The 19,284-nt window shown below is 47.9% G+C and overlaps 1 protein-coding gene across 1 annotated transcript; it reads left to right on the top strand.

Moving 5' to 3' along the window:
* The first annotated feature begins 4,516 nt into the window (after nt 1-4,516).
* Nucleotides 4,517-18,633, top strand: LOC146058275 (sialidase-3-like). Its single transcript, XM_083170491.1, has 2 exons — nt 4,517-4,723; nt 16,046-18,633. Exons 1-2 carry the CDS (start codon nt 4,625-4,627, stop codon nt 16,964-16,966), a joined length of 1,020 nt encoding a protein of 339 aa, XP_083026617.1. The 5' UTR covers nt 4,517-4,624; the 3' UTR covers nt 16,967-18,633.
* Nucleotides 18,634-19,284: the final 651 nt, after the last annotated feature.

The raw sequence follows: 19,284 nt of genomic DNA, 5'->3' as shown, positions 1-19,284 counted from the left end.
GGGAATTGAAAGCAGCCCGGGAAATAATTTGAAGCAGCCCTAGGGGGGTAATTTTACCTTTTGCGCGCCGGAGGCGCGCCCAAATTTTTAGGGGGAGTGGCCTATCGATATGGGGGTGTGGCCTATTTCAACGAGGTCACTCCCCATTTTTGCCACTGTGGGGGCATGACTAGTAGCTCACCCACACCCACAGCCCACCCATTGACCCGCCCCTTGAACCGCCTTATTTTTTATTTTATTTTTTACATTTGCTTCTTGACATTACATCTATTCTTGATTTCGCACACAGTAATACCACATACACGTTACGTCACACACTGTAATGCCCATTACACGTTATGCCACACACTGATGCCCATCATACATTATGGCACACACCGTGATGCCCATTACATGTTACGCCAAAGACGCGCACCAAAAATTTTCCCCATAATGCATATTACACGTCACGCATCCATATTATACCACATGCCATAGTGCCTATTACACATTATGCCAGGGCTCAACAATTTTTCATAAAAGGAGGACAACAGTGACAGTGCGCACCAGAGGCCATGATGCCCATTACAAGTTATGCCAGGGCTCAACAATTTTTTTAAACTAAGGACACAGGGATAGTGCGCGTCGAAGATGCACGTCAAAAATTTACACCGTAATGCTTGCTACACGTCACACAACCCCCCCCCATCCAACACACACATACTATATACACACATGCACATCCCCCCACAAATATGTTTATGCACACATCCCTCCCACACATATACTGTATATGATCACACACACACTGTATACGCACACATCCCTCCCACACACATACTGTAAATGCACACATCCCCCACACTCACATACTATATACACACATATATACTGTATATGAACACCCGTACACACACACACTGTATACGCACACATCCCCCACACACACATACTATATACACACATATATACTGTATAGGAACACACACACACACTGTATACGCACACATCCCCCACACACACACACATACTGTAAATGCACACATCCCCCACACACACATACTATATACACACATATATACTGTATATGAACCCATACACACACTGTATATGCACACATCCCCCCCACACACATACTGTAAATGCATACATCCCCCCCACACACACATACTATATACACACACATATATACTGTATATGAGCACACACACACACTGTATATGCACACATCCCCCCACACACATACTGTAAATGCATACATCCCCCCACACACACATACTATATACACAAATATATACTGTATATGAGCACACACACACACTGTATATGCACACATCAGCCGCGCACACACTGCATATGAACACCCCACACACACATATACTGTATATGCACACATATACCCCCCCCCCCACACACATATACTGTATATGAACCCCCCCACACACACACACACACTGTATAAATATGTACACATCCCCCCCCCCACACACACACACACACACACACACATATACTGTATATGAACCCCCCCACACACACACACTGTATAAATATGTACACACACCCCCCCCACACACACACATATACTGTATATGCACACATATACCCCCCCCACACACATAATGTATATGAACCCCCCTACACACACACATCCCCCCCAACACACACACATACACACTGCATATGAACATCTTTCTCCTCCCTCCCCCTGAAAAATAATACCCGCACATGTCTCACATTCTGTTCGCCTCCAAGATATATGGCTTGGCTCAGCGGCTCCCTGCTGTGATCTCTTGGGGGTGGCAGGGCCAGGCTGTGGACATGGTGCGTGGCGTCACTGGTGTGGGTAATGAAGCCACGCCCACAGCCCTATCCCGCGGCGGCTCTCTATTAGCGCTGCGCCTTCTGTCAGACAGTCCGCACTCCGCACGTCACAGCAGAATCCAGCTGTGCCTGTGACAGGTGTGCGGTGCGGCAGCGCAGTGCTGGCTGCTTAGTGAGCTGGCCGGAAGCACTGCTGCCGGCCGGACTGACGACCTCTCAGTAACCAGGCCGGCCGGTAGTCATGACCAGCCGGCCCGACAGAGGGTGGATTGGGCCGGCCCAGCGGGATTTCTCCCGGTATCCTGGTGGCCCAATCCGCCCCTGCTCTGTCCTATCCAATCACATCCCCACTGTACAGACCACACATATCCTCTGTCCTATCCAATCACATCCCCACTGTACAGGCCACACATATCCTCTGTCCTATCCAATCACATCCCCACTGTACAGTCCACACATATCCTCTGTCCTATCCAATCACATCCCCACTGTACAGACCACACACATCCTCTCCTATCCAATCACATCCCCACTGTACAGTACACACATATCCTCTCCTATCCAATCACATCCCCACTGTACAGTCCACACATATCCTCTCCTATCCAATCACATCTCCACTGTACAGGCCACACACATCCTCTGTCCTATCCAATCACATCCCCACTGTACAGACCACACACATCCTCTGTCCTATCCAATCACATCCCCACTGTACAGTCCACACATATCCTCTGTCCTATCCAATCACATCACCACTGTACAGACCACACATGTCCTCTGTCCTATCCAATCACATCACCACTGTACAGTCCACACATATCCTCTCCTATCCAATCACATCTCCACTGTACAGTCCACACATATCCTCTGTCCTATCCAATCACATCCTCACTGTACAGACCACACACATCCTCTGTCCTATCCAATCACATCCCCACTGTACAGACCACACATATCCTCTGTCCTATCCAATCACATCCCCACTGTACAGGCCACATATATCCTCTGTCCTATCCAATCACATCACCACTGTACAGTCCACACATATCCTCTCCTATCCAATCACATCCCCACGGTACAGACCACACATATCCTCTCCTATCCAATCACATCCCCACTGTACAGGCCACACATATCCTCTCCTATCCAATCACATCCCCACTGTACAGACCACACATATCCTCTGTCCTATCCAATCACATCCCCACTGTACAGACCACACATATCCTCTGTCCTATCCAATCACATCCCCACTGTACAGACCACACATATCCTCTCCTATCCAATCACATCCCCACTGTACAGACCACACATATCCTCTCCTATCCAATCACATCCCCACTGTACAGACCACACATATCCTCTCCTATCCAATCACATCTCCGCTGTACAGACCACACATATCCTCTCCTATCCAATCACATCTCCGCTGTACAGACCACACATATCCTCTGTCCTATCCAATCACATCCCCACTGTACAGACCACACATATCCTCTGTCCTATCCAATCACCTCCCCACTGTACAGTCCACATATATCCTCTCCTATCCAATCACATCCCCACTGTACAGACCACACATATCCTCTGTCCTATCCAATCACATCCTCACTGTACAGACCACACATATCCTCTCCTATCCAATCACATCCCCACTGTACAGGCCACACATATCCTCTGTCCTATCCAATCACATCCTCACTGTACAGACCACACATATCCTCTCCTATCCAATCACATCCCCACTGTACAGGCCACACATATCCTCTGTCCTATCCAATCACATCCCCACTGTACAGACCACACATATCCTCTGTCCTATCTAATCACATCCCCACTGTACAGACCACACATATCCTCTGTCCTATCCAATCACATCCCCACTGTACAGACCACACATATCCTCTGTCCTATCCAATCACATCCCCACTGTACACACCACACATATCTTCTGTCCTATCCAATCACATCCCCACTGTACAGACCACACATATCCTCTCCTATCCAATCACATCCCCATGTACAGACCACACATATCCTCTGTCCTATCCAATCACATCCCCGCTGTACAGACCACTCATATCCTCTGTCCTATCCAATCACATCCCCACTGTACTGGCCACACATATCCTCTCCTATCCAATCACATCCCCACTGTACAGACCACTCATATCCTCTGTCCTATCCAATCACATCCCCACTGTACAGACCACACATATCCTCTCCTATCCAATCACATCCCCGCTGTACAGACCACTCATATCCTCTGTCCTATCCAATCACATCCCCACTGTACAGGCCACACATATCCTCTCCTATCCAATCACACCCCCACTGTACAGACCACACATATCCACTCTCTTTCTTTTCACATTTTCCATCCTCCTGACCCCTGGCCAAACTGCTGGGTCACCGTATCATACAGCACAACAGGATCCTTTACATTCTGGTGGACTTTATGCAAAAAAGAATATCTATCCTTGTGTATCAATCCCTAACCGCCATAGATTGTAAGCTTGCGAGCAGGGCCCTCATACCTCTGACTGTCTGTAAATACCCAGTTTGTTGTATCACTGTCTCCTATTGTAAATTGCCATGGAATATGCTGCGCTATATAAGGAACTGTTAATAAATAAATATTATATGACACCGTAATATTCCAGGTTCTCTACATTCTGCCGAATGATCATGTTGTGTTATGTCCTACAGGAGCCTGGTTGCTGCATTAGAGGCTGCGCAACTAACAACTCTCTTCAAGAAGGAGCCAGGCGGTTTTGTGTACCGGATCCCTGCTCTCATCTACATCGGAGAGAAGAACATGTTTCTGGCCTTTGCTGAGAAGCGTAGATATGAGGCAGATGTGAGCAGTCTTTACCTTGTCATGAAGCGCGGTGTCTACAAGGCCGGAGATGTAACCGTAAGCCAAAAACATAATACTGACAGGGGCTGAGTCACATGTGGTTGGATAGGAGGAGCGGTAATGGCAGCCATAGCGCAATATGGTAATGCAGTAGAAGTGTCTGCTATAAGTAGATGCCTCATGCGTGCATTATTGATCCTAAGGAGCAGCAGGTCACATGTAACACCATCAGCTGACCCATGGGGGTCCCAGCAAGGGGGCAGCCTCATATGCAACAAAGAGGCCAGGACCTCTCCATCGCCACTCCCCCAAAGTAGCAGCAATGTGCCTCCGTTCTGTCACCCGATGTCTGTGACCTCCCCTCTAATACGCACTAGAGAAGGCTGTACATGTGTGTACACCTGATCAGGGCCGAGTGAACCGTGCACGTGGGTCCTGCAGCCACAGCCTCCGTTCACAGGGAATACTGCTGATAATGTCCCAATCAAAAGGAGACAGGTCTGAAGAATGCAAGAAGAGATGGTGGCCATTTTGGGAGGGACATTTATTAAATAATAAAGGACTCTAAAGGAGGCTGGAGGCCATGACATAAAAAAAAAACTCCTGACGCGGAGTGGCCTGACCGTGTACACGGAGAGACGTGTTTCCCCAGCTCTCCTGCTTTAGGTATCAAAGATCCCTTTTCTGACCCCATCTGCCGCTCAAGCCGCCTTCCCTCGCCTGGCGCCGGCTGCGTGTACCCGGCGAGTCGTGCCGTGAAGCCGGGAGACCCGATACTGGGTCACGGCGAGCTGCGGCCTTCCCCCATCACAGGCCGGGACCTAGAGTGTGGCCGCGAGCCGGGTCCCGAGCTCCAGACCGGCGGTGCCGCGGGAGAGCGCGGCCAAAGCTACGTGAAGAGGGGATCACCCTCCCCAACGCCCCCTCCATTAACTAAGGGGTGCCCCACAGTGACACTCACTGCACAGGAGGGCATAAAGTGGGGGCTGCTCCTGGAGCCTGGGAATCCAACGCTGGGCTCCCTTCTGCTGCTGCGGTGGCAGCCATCTTGCCTCTGCAGGAGCTGCGCTGGGACTCTGTGCAGCTCCTGCTTGGGGGACCCTGCTGACTCCTGACTATCCACCTCTCTGGAGCCTGCTCAGCCTATTCAGGTAATCTGCACTCTGCTACACACCTGTGACCTGGCTAGCATCACCCCTGTAGATCTGTGGGCCTCCCCTATGCCACACATATAGCCTCCCTGGATGCAGGGCCGGAGCTACCACTAGGCAGCTTTAGGCAGCTGCCTAGGGCGCTGGCCACTATAGGGCGCCCCTATACTATGATCATGAAAATTAAGTATATTAGTGGAGTTATCGGGTCCTAGGAGAGCCTAACACTTCCCCCAGCACATTCAAATGCTTTTACCCAGGCCAGGCAGGGTGCAGATACTGCAGGAAATTGCTGGGCAGAGCTTCCAGCAGCAGCCGGCAGTCGTGATGCTTGTGTCTGTGTCCCTGCTCTTCAATCTGAAGTTCTGCTTCAGTGCTTCCTGCTGCTGCTCTTCACACAGAGATCGTCTGGTAGCTCCGCCCCCTCCAGCACAAGCTCTTAAAGAGACCATGCCAGACATACACAACAAAAGGTGACTGTATGCATATGAGGGAGGTGGCTGGGTGCAGGGCTGGGGGACATGTGTGTTGGGGAGAGTAGTGGGCTGGGGGACATGTGTGTTGGGGAAAGTGCAGGGCTGGGGGACATGTGTGTTGGGGAGAGTAGTGGGCTGGGGGACATGTGTGTTGGGGAAAGTGCAGGGCTGGGGGACATGTGTGTTGGGGAAAGTGCAGGGCTGGGGGACATGTGTGTTGGGGAAAGTGCAGGGTTTGGGGACATGTGTGTTGGGGAAAGTAAGGGGGGGGGGCGCAGTATTAGAAGTTTTGACTAGGGTGCCAAACCTCCTTGCACCGGCCCTGCCTGGATGTGCTGGGGTGCATAACGCTCTGTGTCTCTGAGCCCCCTATACTGACTGTCAGTTTAATTACAAGCACCACATATGCAAAGTGGGCTCCAGTTGCAAGAGGTGCCACTGCACACCAGCAGACCAACAGCAGGAGCGCCACCCTCTGGCCATCTGTATCACAACAATTACTTGCACCAAAGAGATATGCCTAATGTGTCCCTGTTTGTGCACGGACTCACCTTCATGAGCGACTAATCTCCTGTACCTCCTACATCCCATGGTTATTACGGAATGACTTGCATATAACTCGCCTGGTGGAACAGCACCTTTTCCCGTGTAATATCTCAACCAGCACTTCATCTGAGTTCCTCACTATGCCTCCCAAACGCAGTAAACCACCCCAGCCTATTTCCCAGATTCCTTTCTTTAAGGCTTCACCCCGCACGGCTCGTCCCAAGAGCACAGATAAACCTTCTGCCGTGTCTGATTCCCCAGCCACACACACAATGTCTGCGTCATCCCCTGTTACATCTGATACTCTACCGCCTGACCCAGCGGGGGACTCAGACGCCCTCACAGTTGGCACCCTGAAACTCCTTTTTAAAGAATTCAAGAATGAAGTCACGGCGGAAATTCGAGCTGCGGTGCAAAACTGCCATCATGCTGTAGATGAACTGGGTGGTCGCACCGACCATCTTGAGACCAAGATGGAGGAGGTTGTCGGCTCTCATAATGGGCTAATTGACTCACATGACGCCCTTGAAGCAGAAGTCAAATTACTACGGGACAAGGTTGCTGATTTAGAGGACAGGTCCCGATGCTCTAATCTTAAGCTACGGGGCATACCGGAGAATATCTCAAATAGCAGCCTGCATGATTACACCATGGATCTGTTCAGGAAACTCCTACCCCAGACTTCATCTGCAGATCTCCTTATTGACAGAATACATAGACTGCCTAAAGCAAGATCCTCTCCCGAGAATGCCCCTAGAGATGTGCTTATGAAAATGCATTACTTCCATGTCAAGGAGGCCTTACTGAAAGCGGCAAGACCATCTACCGCAACGTCGGCCCTGCTTGGTGATCTTCAACTCTTTGGGGACTTATCTGCAGCCACGTTACTGAAAAGACGCTCCTTCCACCCAATCACCTCAGCTCTTAGAAAGGCGGATATTCCGTATCGATGGGGCTTTCCTACAAAGCTGCTGGTTTTCCGAGAAGGCTCCACGGTGGCCTTTCTAAACCCAGAGGAGGGCCTGAGGCTTATGGCCTCTTGGAGCGTCTCCAAACCCGTGCCGGGCTCTCCTTCCCCTCGCCGACTTCAGCAGGACTGGTCTGCAGTGGGGTGAGGACTGGTTGGGTAACGAATGTGTCCTTAATTCCTTGATACCGGTTGCACTCTATCCAGGGGCCTGCTGCTGCTATCTGCTAATAGCAAAACATCCATGCCTTTGGCATTTGGTGTGCTCCATATAGGGGCGCAGCCTGGGTCATTGGATAGACCTACCTAAGTTAGTTTGTGCTTAGCCTATATTTACACCTGTTCTGTATTATGTTTCTACTAACTTATCTACAGTGTTTCTTCTTTAAAATTACCACATGGGGTCTGGTTTCTGCCCTCTTATCTGGGAATGTTACACTTGCAGGGGCGGATTGGGCCACCAGGATACCGGGAGAAATCCCGCTGGGCCGGCCCAATCCACCCTCTGTCGGGCCGGCTGGTCATGACTACCGGCCGGCCTGGTTACTGAGAGGTCGTCAGTCCGGCCGGCAGCAGTGCTTCCGGCCAGCTCACTAAGCAGCCAGCACTGCGCTGCCGCACCGCACACCTGTCACAGGCACAGCTGGATTCTGCTGTGACGTGCGGAGTGCGGACTGTCTGACAGAAGGCGCAGCGCTAATAGAGAGCCGCCGCGGGATAGGGCTGTGGGCGTGGCTTCATTACCCACACCAGTGACGCCACGCACCATGTCCACAGCCTGGCCCTGCCACCCCCAAGAGATCACAGCAGGGAGCCGCTGAGCCAAGCCATATATCTTGGAGGCGAACAGAATGTGAGACATGTGCGGGTATTATTTTTCAGGGGGAGGGAGGAGAAAGATGTTCATATGCAGTGTGTATGTGTGTGTGTTGGGGGGGATGTGTGTGTGTAGGGGGGTTCATATACATTATGTGTGTGGGGGGGGTATATGTGTGCATATACAGTATATGTGTGTGTGTGGGGGGGGTGTGTGTACATATTTATACAGTGTGTGTGTGTGGGGGGGTTCATATACAGTATATGTGTGTGTGTGTGTGTGGGGGGGGGGATGTGTACATATTTATACAGTGTGTGTGTGTGTGTGGGGGGGTTCATATACAGTATATGTGTGTGGGGGGGGGGTATATGTGTGCATATACAGTATATGTGTGTGTGGGGTGTTCATATGCAGTGTGTGCGCGGCTGATGTGTGCATATACAGTGTGTGTGTGTGCTCATATACAGTATATATTTGTGTATATAGTATGTGTGTGTGGGGGGATGTATGCATTTACAGTATGTGTGTGGGGGGATGTGTGCATATACAGTGTGTGTGTGTGCTCATATACAGTATATATGTGTGTGTATATAGTATGTGTGTGTGGGGGGGATGTATGCATTTACAGTATGTGTGTGGGGGGGATGTGTGCATATACAGTGTGTGTATGGGTTCATATACAGTATATATGTGTGTATATAGTATGTGTGTGTGGGGGATGTGTGCATTTACAGTATGTGTGTGTGTGTGGGGGATGTGTGCGTATACAGTGTGTGTGTGTGTTCCTATACAGTATATATGTGTGTATATAGTATGTGTGTGTGGGGGATGTGTGCGTATACAGTGTGTGTGTGTACGGGTGTTCATATACAGTATATATGTGTGTATATAGTATGTGAGTGTGGGGGATGTGTGCATTTACAGTATGTGTGTGGGAGGGATGTGTGCGTATACAGTGTGTGTGTGATCATATACAGTATATGTGTGGGAGGGATGTGTGCATAAACATATTTGTGGGGGGATGTGCATGTGTGTATATAGTATGTGTGTGTTGGATGGGGGGGGGTTGTGTGACGTGTAGCAAGCATTACGGTGTAAATTTTTGACGTGCATCTTCGACGCGCACTATCCCTGTGTCCTTAGTTTAAAAAAATTGTTGAGCCCTGGCATAACTTGTAATGGGCATCATGGCCTCTGGTGCGCACTGTCACTGTTGTCCTCCTTTTATGAAAAATTGTTGAGCCCTGGCATAATGTGTAATAGGCACTATGGCATGTGGTATAATATGGATGCGTGACGTGTAATATGCATTATGGGGAAAATTTTTGGTGCGCGTCTTTGGCGTAACATGTAATGGGCATCACGGTGTGTGCCATAATGTATGATGGGCATCAGTGTGTGGCATAACGTGTAATGGGCATTACAGTGTGTGACGTAACGTGTATGTGGTATTACTGTGTGCGAAATCAAGAATAGATGTAATGTCAAGAAGCAAATGTAAAAAATAAAATAAAAAATAAGGCGGTTCAAGGGGCGGGTCAATGGGTGGGCTGTGGGTGTGGGTGAGCTACTAGTCATGCCCCCACAGTGGCAAAAATGGGGAGTGACCTCGTTGAAATAGGCCACACCCCCATATCGATAGGCCACTCCCCCTAAAAATTTGGGCGCGCCTCCGGCGCGCAAAAGGTAAAATTACCCCCCTAGGGCTGCTTCAAATTATTTCCCGGGCTGCTTTCAATTCCCAATCCGCCCCTGTACACTTGTATATGCTAATTCCATAGAATGTTATAAGCTCACCTTACGTTACTATGGTTGAATTTAACATTTTAGTAGGTGGTTTAAGGTTAGCTAGCCTTGTTTGTCGGGAATTCTATTTTTCCCCTTTGAATGGGAGGTGGGAGATTGGCCACTACCCCCCACACTCTCATTACACCCAGCCGCCTGTTAGTGCAGGCTGGTTTAGATCCCAAGTGGGATCTTCTCTCTCTATTTTGTTTTGTCTTCTCTTTAATTATGTTTTTTATGTTTTTGTTTGTGCCCAAATATCTAATCACTTCTCTTATGTCAGGTCTCTACTACTCTCACTTCAACATGCCCTATACGAACTGTACGTTTGTGCTAGAATATGGTTAAAATAGTTTCTTTAAATGTTAAGGGATTAAACTCCCCCAGAAGCGGAAATTAGCGCTGAATTATTTTCATAAAATCAAAGCGCAAATAGTCGCAGGAGACTCACTTCCAAAAGAATAATCCTCCCCTTTTTACAGATCATAGATACCAAAATTGCTTTACTGCCAATGGTCCAAACAAAAAAGCTGGAGTGGCTCTCCTCATCGCTCGGCATTGTCCTTTTGTTCTGTCCTCCCAATATGCAGACCCTGATGGGAGATTCCTGATTTTGACGGGTCACTTGGACAATGTTGAAGTGACGTTGACCTCCTGCTACGCCCCTAACACTAAGCAGGTGTCCTTCTGCAGGAGGTTCCTTGGTGCCATACAGAAAAGAGCAAAAGGGGCCCTCCTTATCCTAGGGGACTTTAATATGGTTCTCGACCCCACCCTAGATAAGTCAAAACCACTCCACGCCTCTAGCTATATCAGACAGCGAGATTGCTCAGCTAGCTTCCGTAAGGCTCTTGCAGAGTATGATCTCTTCGACTTGTGGAGATCAAAACACCCCTCTGAGAGGGACTACACATTTTATTCGCATGTACATCGCTCATACTAACGGATAGATTTGGCTTTGGTTGATAAATGGATCCTGCCCACAGTTCGCAAAGTTGACATCCTACCAATTACCTGGTCTGGTCAGGGAGGGGGGGTACCTGTCCTGCGGCGCTGTGTATTTAAAGCTGGCGGCGGTGGCAGAGAGGGGTCCCTGCAGTCAACGAGCGCTATCCGCCGGGCTATGCGGAAGCGCTTCTGTTGTGAAAACACTGGCCGCACGGCGCACGCTGAGTGGCTGAATTTCAGCCAATCAGCGTGTGGACAGTGTTTTCACAACAGAAGTGCTTCCGCATAGCCCGGCAGATAGCGCTCGTTATTTCTTATTGACTGCAGGGACCTCCGCTGCCTCCGCCACCAGCTTTAAATACACAGCGCCGCAGGACAGGTACCCCCGCGGCACGGGGGGCAAAATGCCGCCCTCCAGTGGCTGGCGCCCTAGGCAAATGCCTAGATTTGCCTAGTGGTGGCGCCGGCCCTGGGTCTGGTCATTCCCCTCTGGTGATCCTTTGGGACGTAGCTAAACGTAAGGTCACCCCGGGCCCATGGAGGATGGGTGCCTTTCTGTTGACTCAGTCAGAGGCCCAAAAAGCTATTCAAACTTCCCTAGATCTTTATGTTGAGACTAATCACACTGAAGACACGTCCATTTTTGTACATTGGTGTGCCTTGAAGGCCGTCCTGCGGGGTTCCGCGATACAAATAGCAGCTAGGCTCATTAAACAATACAAGCAGCGGTTTGCTGATGCAGAACTTGAGGCGACCAAATTGGAAACTGCCCATAAGGTGAATCCCTCAAATAAAGCTCTATACAACAAACTGCTAGCCGCCAGAGACAGGGTTAACTCCTTTTCTCTTGCTGAGGTACCGCGCAACCTGCACCGGCTCAATCAAAAATATTATCTGCTTGGGAATAGGGCAGGCTGCCTCCTGGCTCGTAAACTTCGAGGTCGTAGAGCGAGTGAACGCATTCATGCCATACATACCTCTAGAGGAGCCAAAGTTACAGATCCCACAGAAATAGCAGAAGCTTTTGCTGAGTACTACGCACAACTCTATAACTTAAAAGACGACCCCAACACGCCCCAACCCTCTCTGTTCGACATTAATGAATTCCTGCAAAACCAGTCCCTTCCCTCTCTAGACTCGGCTGCCTGCGACCTTCTTAACATTCCATGGTCTCTAGGCGAAGTGGAGTCAGCTATTGACTCCATGCCACTGGATAAGGCCCCTGGCCCAGACTCTTACCCTTCTAATTTTTATAGGACTTTTAAAGCTAAGGTGGCCCCTATATTAGTTTCGGTTTTTAATGAAGCTTCCTCAACCGCTACTTTCCCCAAAGAAATGCTTGAGGCCCGCATAATTACTATCCCTAAACCCAGTAAACCTCCTACCAATGTACAAAACTATCATCCCATTGCCCTACTTAACGTTGACATTAAACTATATGCCAAGATGTTAGCCAATAGAATATCCCCCTATTACGTAAATTAATCCCGACCAAGTAGGCTTCGTATTGGGCAGACAAGCTTCGGATAATACCCGTAGAATTATCGACATTATAGAATACTGCCAGACACATAGACACCCCCTTTTGGTCTTGTCACTTGATGCTGAAAAAGCATTTGACAGACTTCATTGGGTTTACTTGCGCTCCACCTTACAACACTTTGGCTTCTGTGGAAGGAAGCTTAGCTCCATCTTGGCTTTATATTCAGCCCCAGGCACAAGGGTGTTTTTCTTCACACTTTAACATTACAAACGGCACTCGTCAGGGTTGCCCGCTCTCCCCTTTGATTTTTGCTCTGGCAATTGAGCCTCTGGCTGAGTCTATTAGTTCTCAGGAGCTCATGCATGGACCGGTTATTGGGGGTATTTCACACAAGATCAGCTTATTCCTGTTGTGTCTTGAAGATCCATTATCTTCTCTTCCCCACTTACATAAGATTCTAGAGGATTATTCTAAAATTTCGTACTACAAATTAAATACCACTAAAACAGAGGCTCTCCCATTAGATTTGCCATATAATATGCTAGCAAGCTTGAAAGTTGAATATAAATACGCTTGGAAAACTAAGTCGATTAAATACCTAGGTATTAATTTGGCTAGGGACTGCGATATCCTAGATGCTAACTATGATCCTTTGCTCCGCGCTTTCGATATCCTCACTAAAGATTGGATGATGCAGGAAGTATCTTGGGTAGGACGTATAGCAGCAGCAAAAATGGTTCTTCTGCCCAAGCTGATGTACATCTTTCGTACAATCCCTCGCCCCTTCCCACCTCCTATCTGCAACAAATTTAATAAGCTGCTGACCTCTTATATTTGGAAGGGCGCTAGACCCAAAATAGCGAAAACCACACTGTCTTTTGCTAAAGACGAGGGGGGCGTTGCATACCCTGACCTAGAGAAATACCACTCAGCTTGTATCCTGAGCCAATCTAGAGATTGGTATGCAACAGACTGCAACAAACCCTGGGTAGCGATAGAACAGGCTCTAATGTTCCCCCTTCTCCTACCGGATATATTGAGATTACCACCAGCAGCTACCATACCTCAGATCAACTCATGTAGAGCGCACAACTCTCTCGGTATGGCATAAGTTAGTCTCTATTGATACAGACATCTGTTTACCCTCCCCACAACTATCGTTAATGTCCATAGTGTCCCTAATCCCTGACTTAAATGTAGATTCCTGGGTCCCCTTAGGCTTATTGTCAGTACAAGACTTCCTTTTAGACGGAAGGGTGGTGCCCTTTTCACATCTTCAACAGCACTACCAGGTCTCGAAACGAGACTTCTACAAATACTTACAGATAAGACACTGGCTTGGTAATTTCCTTCCTAAACCCCCGGTTAAGCTCTGTATACCTAAGGTTTTGGTGTCATTCTTCGATTCCACAACCGCAAAGGGAGGTATTTCTCGCTGGTATAGACACATGATTTCCTTAGGTTCAAATAAGAGGTTCCCTTCTCAGCATCAGTGGGAAAGAGACCTGCCAAACGCTTTCTCTGAAGAGGTGTGGAAAACTATTTTTCGCTCTTGTTTCAAAGTGTCAAAGTGTGTTAATCATTCGGAGATGTATTTTAAGCTGATCCACAGAGCATATCTTACCCCAGACCGACTTCACAGGTTTTGGCCTTCTGTCTCCTCTCTGTGCTGGAGGCAATGTGGGGGGGTGGGGAACATCTTACACATCTTCTGGTCCTGTCCGGCCCTAAGCTCCTTATGGAGAGAAATCTTACTTCTTATAGCTAAAGTACTCAAACAATCCATCCCAATGGACCCCCTAGTAGCACTCTTTCACTACTACCCTGGGGTGCTACCAGCAAGCGACAGATACCTCCTTGGCCACATATTGTTAGCGGCTAAAGCTTCTATCGCCCAACTTTGGAAGTCCTCAGATCTCCCTAATATTCAAATGATTGAAAACAAAATACATAAGCATTTCCTATTCGAAACCTCAGATGTAGCTTATTCATCCAAGGCGTCTTCCATTCACATTAAATGGATCAAATGGACTGAATACAGGGAAAAGGAAGGTCACCCGTGTGGGCACAACACATATATAGATCTTTCAGTGCTGAACTAGTCTAGCAGCCTAGCAGTATCACAAGTCCGACACTCCCTAACATAACCTTATTTTAACAGGAAGCTCAGTCTTTGGGGTTTGGCCCAGCAACTTCTGTTCTGTTCTGTTATGTTGATGTCTTGCTATAACCTGATATACCTGACATATTACACATGTGATTTATGTACATTTACTTTATTTATTTTTGTTTTTGTTTTCTTTTCTTATTCATACATTTCTTATGTTTTTTTCCTATGTATGTCTGTACTGATCAACTAAAACTTCAATAAAAATTTCATTAATAAAAAAAAAAACCCTGACAATGAGCAGTTATTGTGGCACAATTGTAAAGGGCATTCCTATATGCTTCATACTATTGTGTCTGCGCCATTACTGTGTGGGGCATAATTTAGTGCAAGGGGCATTTTTTGCTTCCATCATAAAATATATGGACACACACACAAGCACACCGCTGCCCCACCACTATATAAATCAGTAGTTCCCAAACACAGTCTTCAAACAAAAGCACCACTGCAAGTATCTCAAGGCACGTCTGGGATCCTAGGCACACAGTTTAGGAACCACTGGGCTATGTACTAAGCTTTGAAAAAAGATGGAGTAGAAAAAGTACCAACCAATTAGCTTCTTTACTGCCATGTTACAGGCTATGTTTGAAACATGACAGCTACAGATGGAGTGTCCCTCTTCCTTGCAGTTGCTGACGGTAGATTTGCCAGCCGCCGGAAAGGGACGCACGTGTGTCCCCTTACTACGGAGCTTCCCGCCAGTCCCCACCAATTTGCCACCGGTCCACGACACCTTATCCCACCTCCCCGCTCCCCCCCTAACCCTGCCCATCTCCCTGAAGTGGAGACGGGCAGGGTTCCCGCCCCACGCCACCGGGAAACTGGGACGCTCGCGTGTCCCGGTTCGACAGTGAGGGGCGGTCTGGCGAGCCCCAGCACTGAATGAGCGGCGCTACATCTGTAGGACATGGTTGTTTGGGATCTCCATCAACTTTATCTCAATTCAAGGAATAGAAGATAGACCTACAAGTATAAGTGAAATCTTTACGTGCCCATATCGGTGTATGTAACATTTTATTTCCTTTCTTTATATTATTAGTGGGAAGACATCCAAAGCTTTGGTGATGTTTGCATGAAGAATCATCGTATGATGAACCCTTGTCCAGTCTACGATGACACCACAAAGGTTTTGTTCTTATTCTTCAATTGCATACCCAATGGAGTGACGGAGGAATTTATGCAAATGTGGGGAAATGATGTCAAGATGTGTTACATCATCAGTAGGGATTATGGGAAAACCTGGAGCAGCCTTTTTGATGTCACAGCTTTGACCAGCAGTATCCATAATCTGGCCACCGTCTTCTTCTCACCTGGACACGGAATCCAAACACAATCCGGGAAGCTCATCGTTCCGGCCTACGTTTATGTTGCCAAAAATTGGTTTATATATTGGCGATACCCTAAAGCCCAATCATTCTTCTTCTACAGTGAGGACCAGGGGAACACGTGGAAAATATCACAACGGATTGACAAGTTTGAGTGTGGCGAATGTGAGCTGGCCGAAATAGCGTGTGAGGATAGCAAGAGAGTACTCTACCTCAATGCACGGAGCACCTCTAAGTGGAGGGTGGAGGCGCAGATGATGAAAATTGGTGGTGAGTTTAATATCGTTCAAGAAAGTGACAAATTGATAGAGCTAACGAATGGATGTTTCGGCAGTGTTGTAAGTTTCCCAGGAAGAATACAATCAGGGAACAAGGGTATGGACTGGCTGTTATACTCACACCCAACCAAGGAGGGTCGTAGAGATCTTGGGATCTTCTTAAATAAGTCTCCTCTGATGTCTAAGGAGTGGTCTAAGCCATGGATAATTCACGATGGCCCAGCGGCTTACTCTGATCTTGCCACCTGCCAGGATGGCAAAACATTTGCCATATTATTTGAGAGTGGGGTAGCAGGTCCTTACGAGGAGATCAATTTCCGCCTGTTTACACTGGATGAAGTCTTGAAAAACCTTTAATAATTAAAAATCGTTGTCTCATATATATAGAAAAAGATTTACTTATTTTACATACATTTGAAATTAAATTTGATTGTGACTTGGGCCATGTGGGTATACTTGTGTCAACTCTACTGCAGTGCCCTCTACCTTGGTCTCCCAGCAAATATGTCCACTAATTACAGCTGGTACAAAACACAGCTGCCAGTCTCTTGCCCAACCAGCGCCGTTCTAGCCACATAACTCCCATTCTCTACTCGCTTCACTGGCTACCATTGGTGGCTCCTGCTTTTAGACAATTGCCTGGGTACTGCTCGTTGCAAACGGAACACAACATACAGATAATCTACTTTAAATCATCTTAAACTGTGGAATAAAGTAACCCTGATTGTGATTGCTCTGTACCAGTGTTTTTGTGCAAATACTGTAAACAAATGATGTACCATATGCACAAACACAGGTACAGAGCAAACTACACACTTTGAATAACTGTAATATTAATTAAAGTACAGAAAATTCTACTCATATTAAAGTTCTACACACAAATAATAGTTAAAATAAATATTATTCACAAAGGCTCAAATATTATAAAAATAAAAAAACCTTCCATGCACTGCATACCTTCCTTCAGCTGCATCACACTGAGTGACTCACTGAAGTCTGGGCACGCTCACTGCAGAGGATTTGCTGCTGCTGGGCTGCACAGGTTGCAGCCCATGGAAGCACTGTAGCTCAGGTGATGTGCACAGAACGGCTTCCTGCTGTAAAGCTATTGCTGTCATCGCTCTATGTACTGGCAGACCAAGTGGGGGAGGAGTTTTCAGTCTTCTGTATGATGGGCAAAGCTTCTTCATGCTAAACTCCTCCCCACATGAGAGGAGGTCACACATGGAGCCTGGTGTTGTGACTCCTGACAGGAAAGACATGTGATCATGTGACACATGAGGACTGGTAGAGACACAAACAGACAGCCAGCAGAGAGCTCCAGAGGTAGATCAATCAACCCACCTCCACCCACCCCCTGGGGGTAGAATGCTCACCTCCGCCTTGCGCGATCGCGCACCCGCAAACACGTGCGCACACCGGAGCTCTGATGCTGAGTGTCTGTTTTACACTGGAAACTTCCTGGTTTTCACTGGAGGGGCTGCAGTCCTGCAGCCCAATAGCAGGAGCCGCCACTGCTGGCTACCCATAAAATGGCAAATCCTTTTCAAGATCAACTGATTTTCAAAGCCCGACATGACCAAGGCCTAAGGTACCGGAAGCAGCTTCTGATTCCGTACTGTCCCACCCGATTACTGCGATCTGTAGATGGACGACTTTTAGCAGCACCTAGAACCTCCTGTAATTCATCTGGGGGTCGGGATTTTAGCCATGCGGCTCTGGCTCTATGGAACTCACTTTCCTGCACAGTGCAGGAGGCCACCACCACTCTATAATCCACAGACTCGAGACTTTCCTTTTTACTCAAGCATTTCCATAATGCCTTCATTGTTCCTGTACTGTATTACAATTATTCTATCTGTTAATATAGGAGAAAGAGCACTATATTAATACAATTATTATCATTATTACTTCTATGCAGCAACACTACAATATCCTGGAAACTGTTTCCTTATTTTACAATGCTTTTTTCTGACAATGAAAGGTAATTTTGGCCATTTTGCTTAATAAATGGATAAGTACCAGCCTCTGCGTGTTACTTGAATTTCTGGGTTCTCTTTATTTCTATGTGAAGATCCGAATATATTTAAGGTCACATTTGTGCAGAAATAGAGAACATTCTAAGGGGCTCAGAATATTTGCGGAATTACTTTATTGAGATAGATCACCATACCCTCCAACATTTGAAGAGCAGAAATTGGTACACATTTAGGAAGGGACGCGGCTATGGGTAAAGTGGGTGTGGCCTTGTGTAAAGTGGGCGTGGTCATGTCTCCAAGCACCCTGCCCCTCAGCCCAGCACCTGATGCAGCTCATGTCACGTGGTGGCTTTGTGGGCTGCTGGCATACAGTAGTACATAAGTATACTTATGTAATATGCCAGCAGCCCACCAAACCACCATGTGACATGAGCCGCAGGCCTGGCAAACAGGTGCGTCACATGCTGGATAGACAAGAAGACTGGACTGATTTTGAAAGTGCAGCCTGCTGAGCAGAGCCACCTACTTGCTCTGTGATGTATGGCACAGGCTGAGGTTCCGGACGGTCCGCTTCAAAGTTGGATCTGTGGGATAGATCCCCCCTCACACGTGGCTCAGCTGCCCACCACACCCCTCTCCCCCACAGAGATTGGCGCCCTCATTGGTTTCTCAGTCTGCGCATGCGCAGACAGTGAG

The sequence above is a fragment of the Crinia signifera genome, chromosome 2 (assembly GCF_055691185.1).
Source record: "Crinia signifera chromosome 2, ASM5569118v1, whole genome shotgun sequence".
NCBI classification, from domain to species: Eukaryota; Metazoa; Chordata; class Amphibia; order Anura; family Myobatrachidae; genus Crinia; species Crinia signifera.
This window is presented reverse-complemented; position numbering and strand designations above follow the sequence as displayed.

Excerpts from the sequence above, each read along its gene's own strand:
- LOC146058275 (XM_083170491.1), top strand. The coding sequence starts at position 4,625 with ATGTTTCTGGCCTTTGCTGAGAAGCGTAGATATGAGGCAGATGTGAGC. Across the intron at positions 4,724-16,045 it reads ACAAGGCCGGAGATGTAACC|TGGGAAGACATCCAAAGCTT; the intron begins GTAAGCCAAAAA and ends TTATATTATTAG.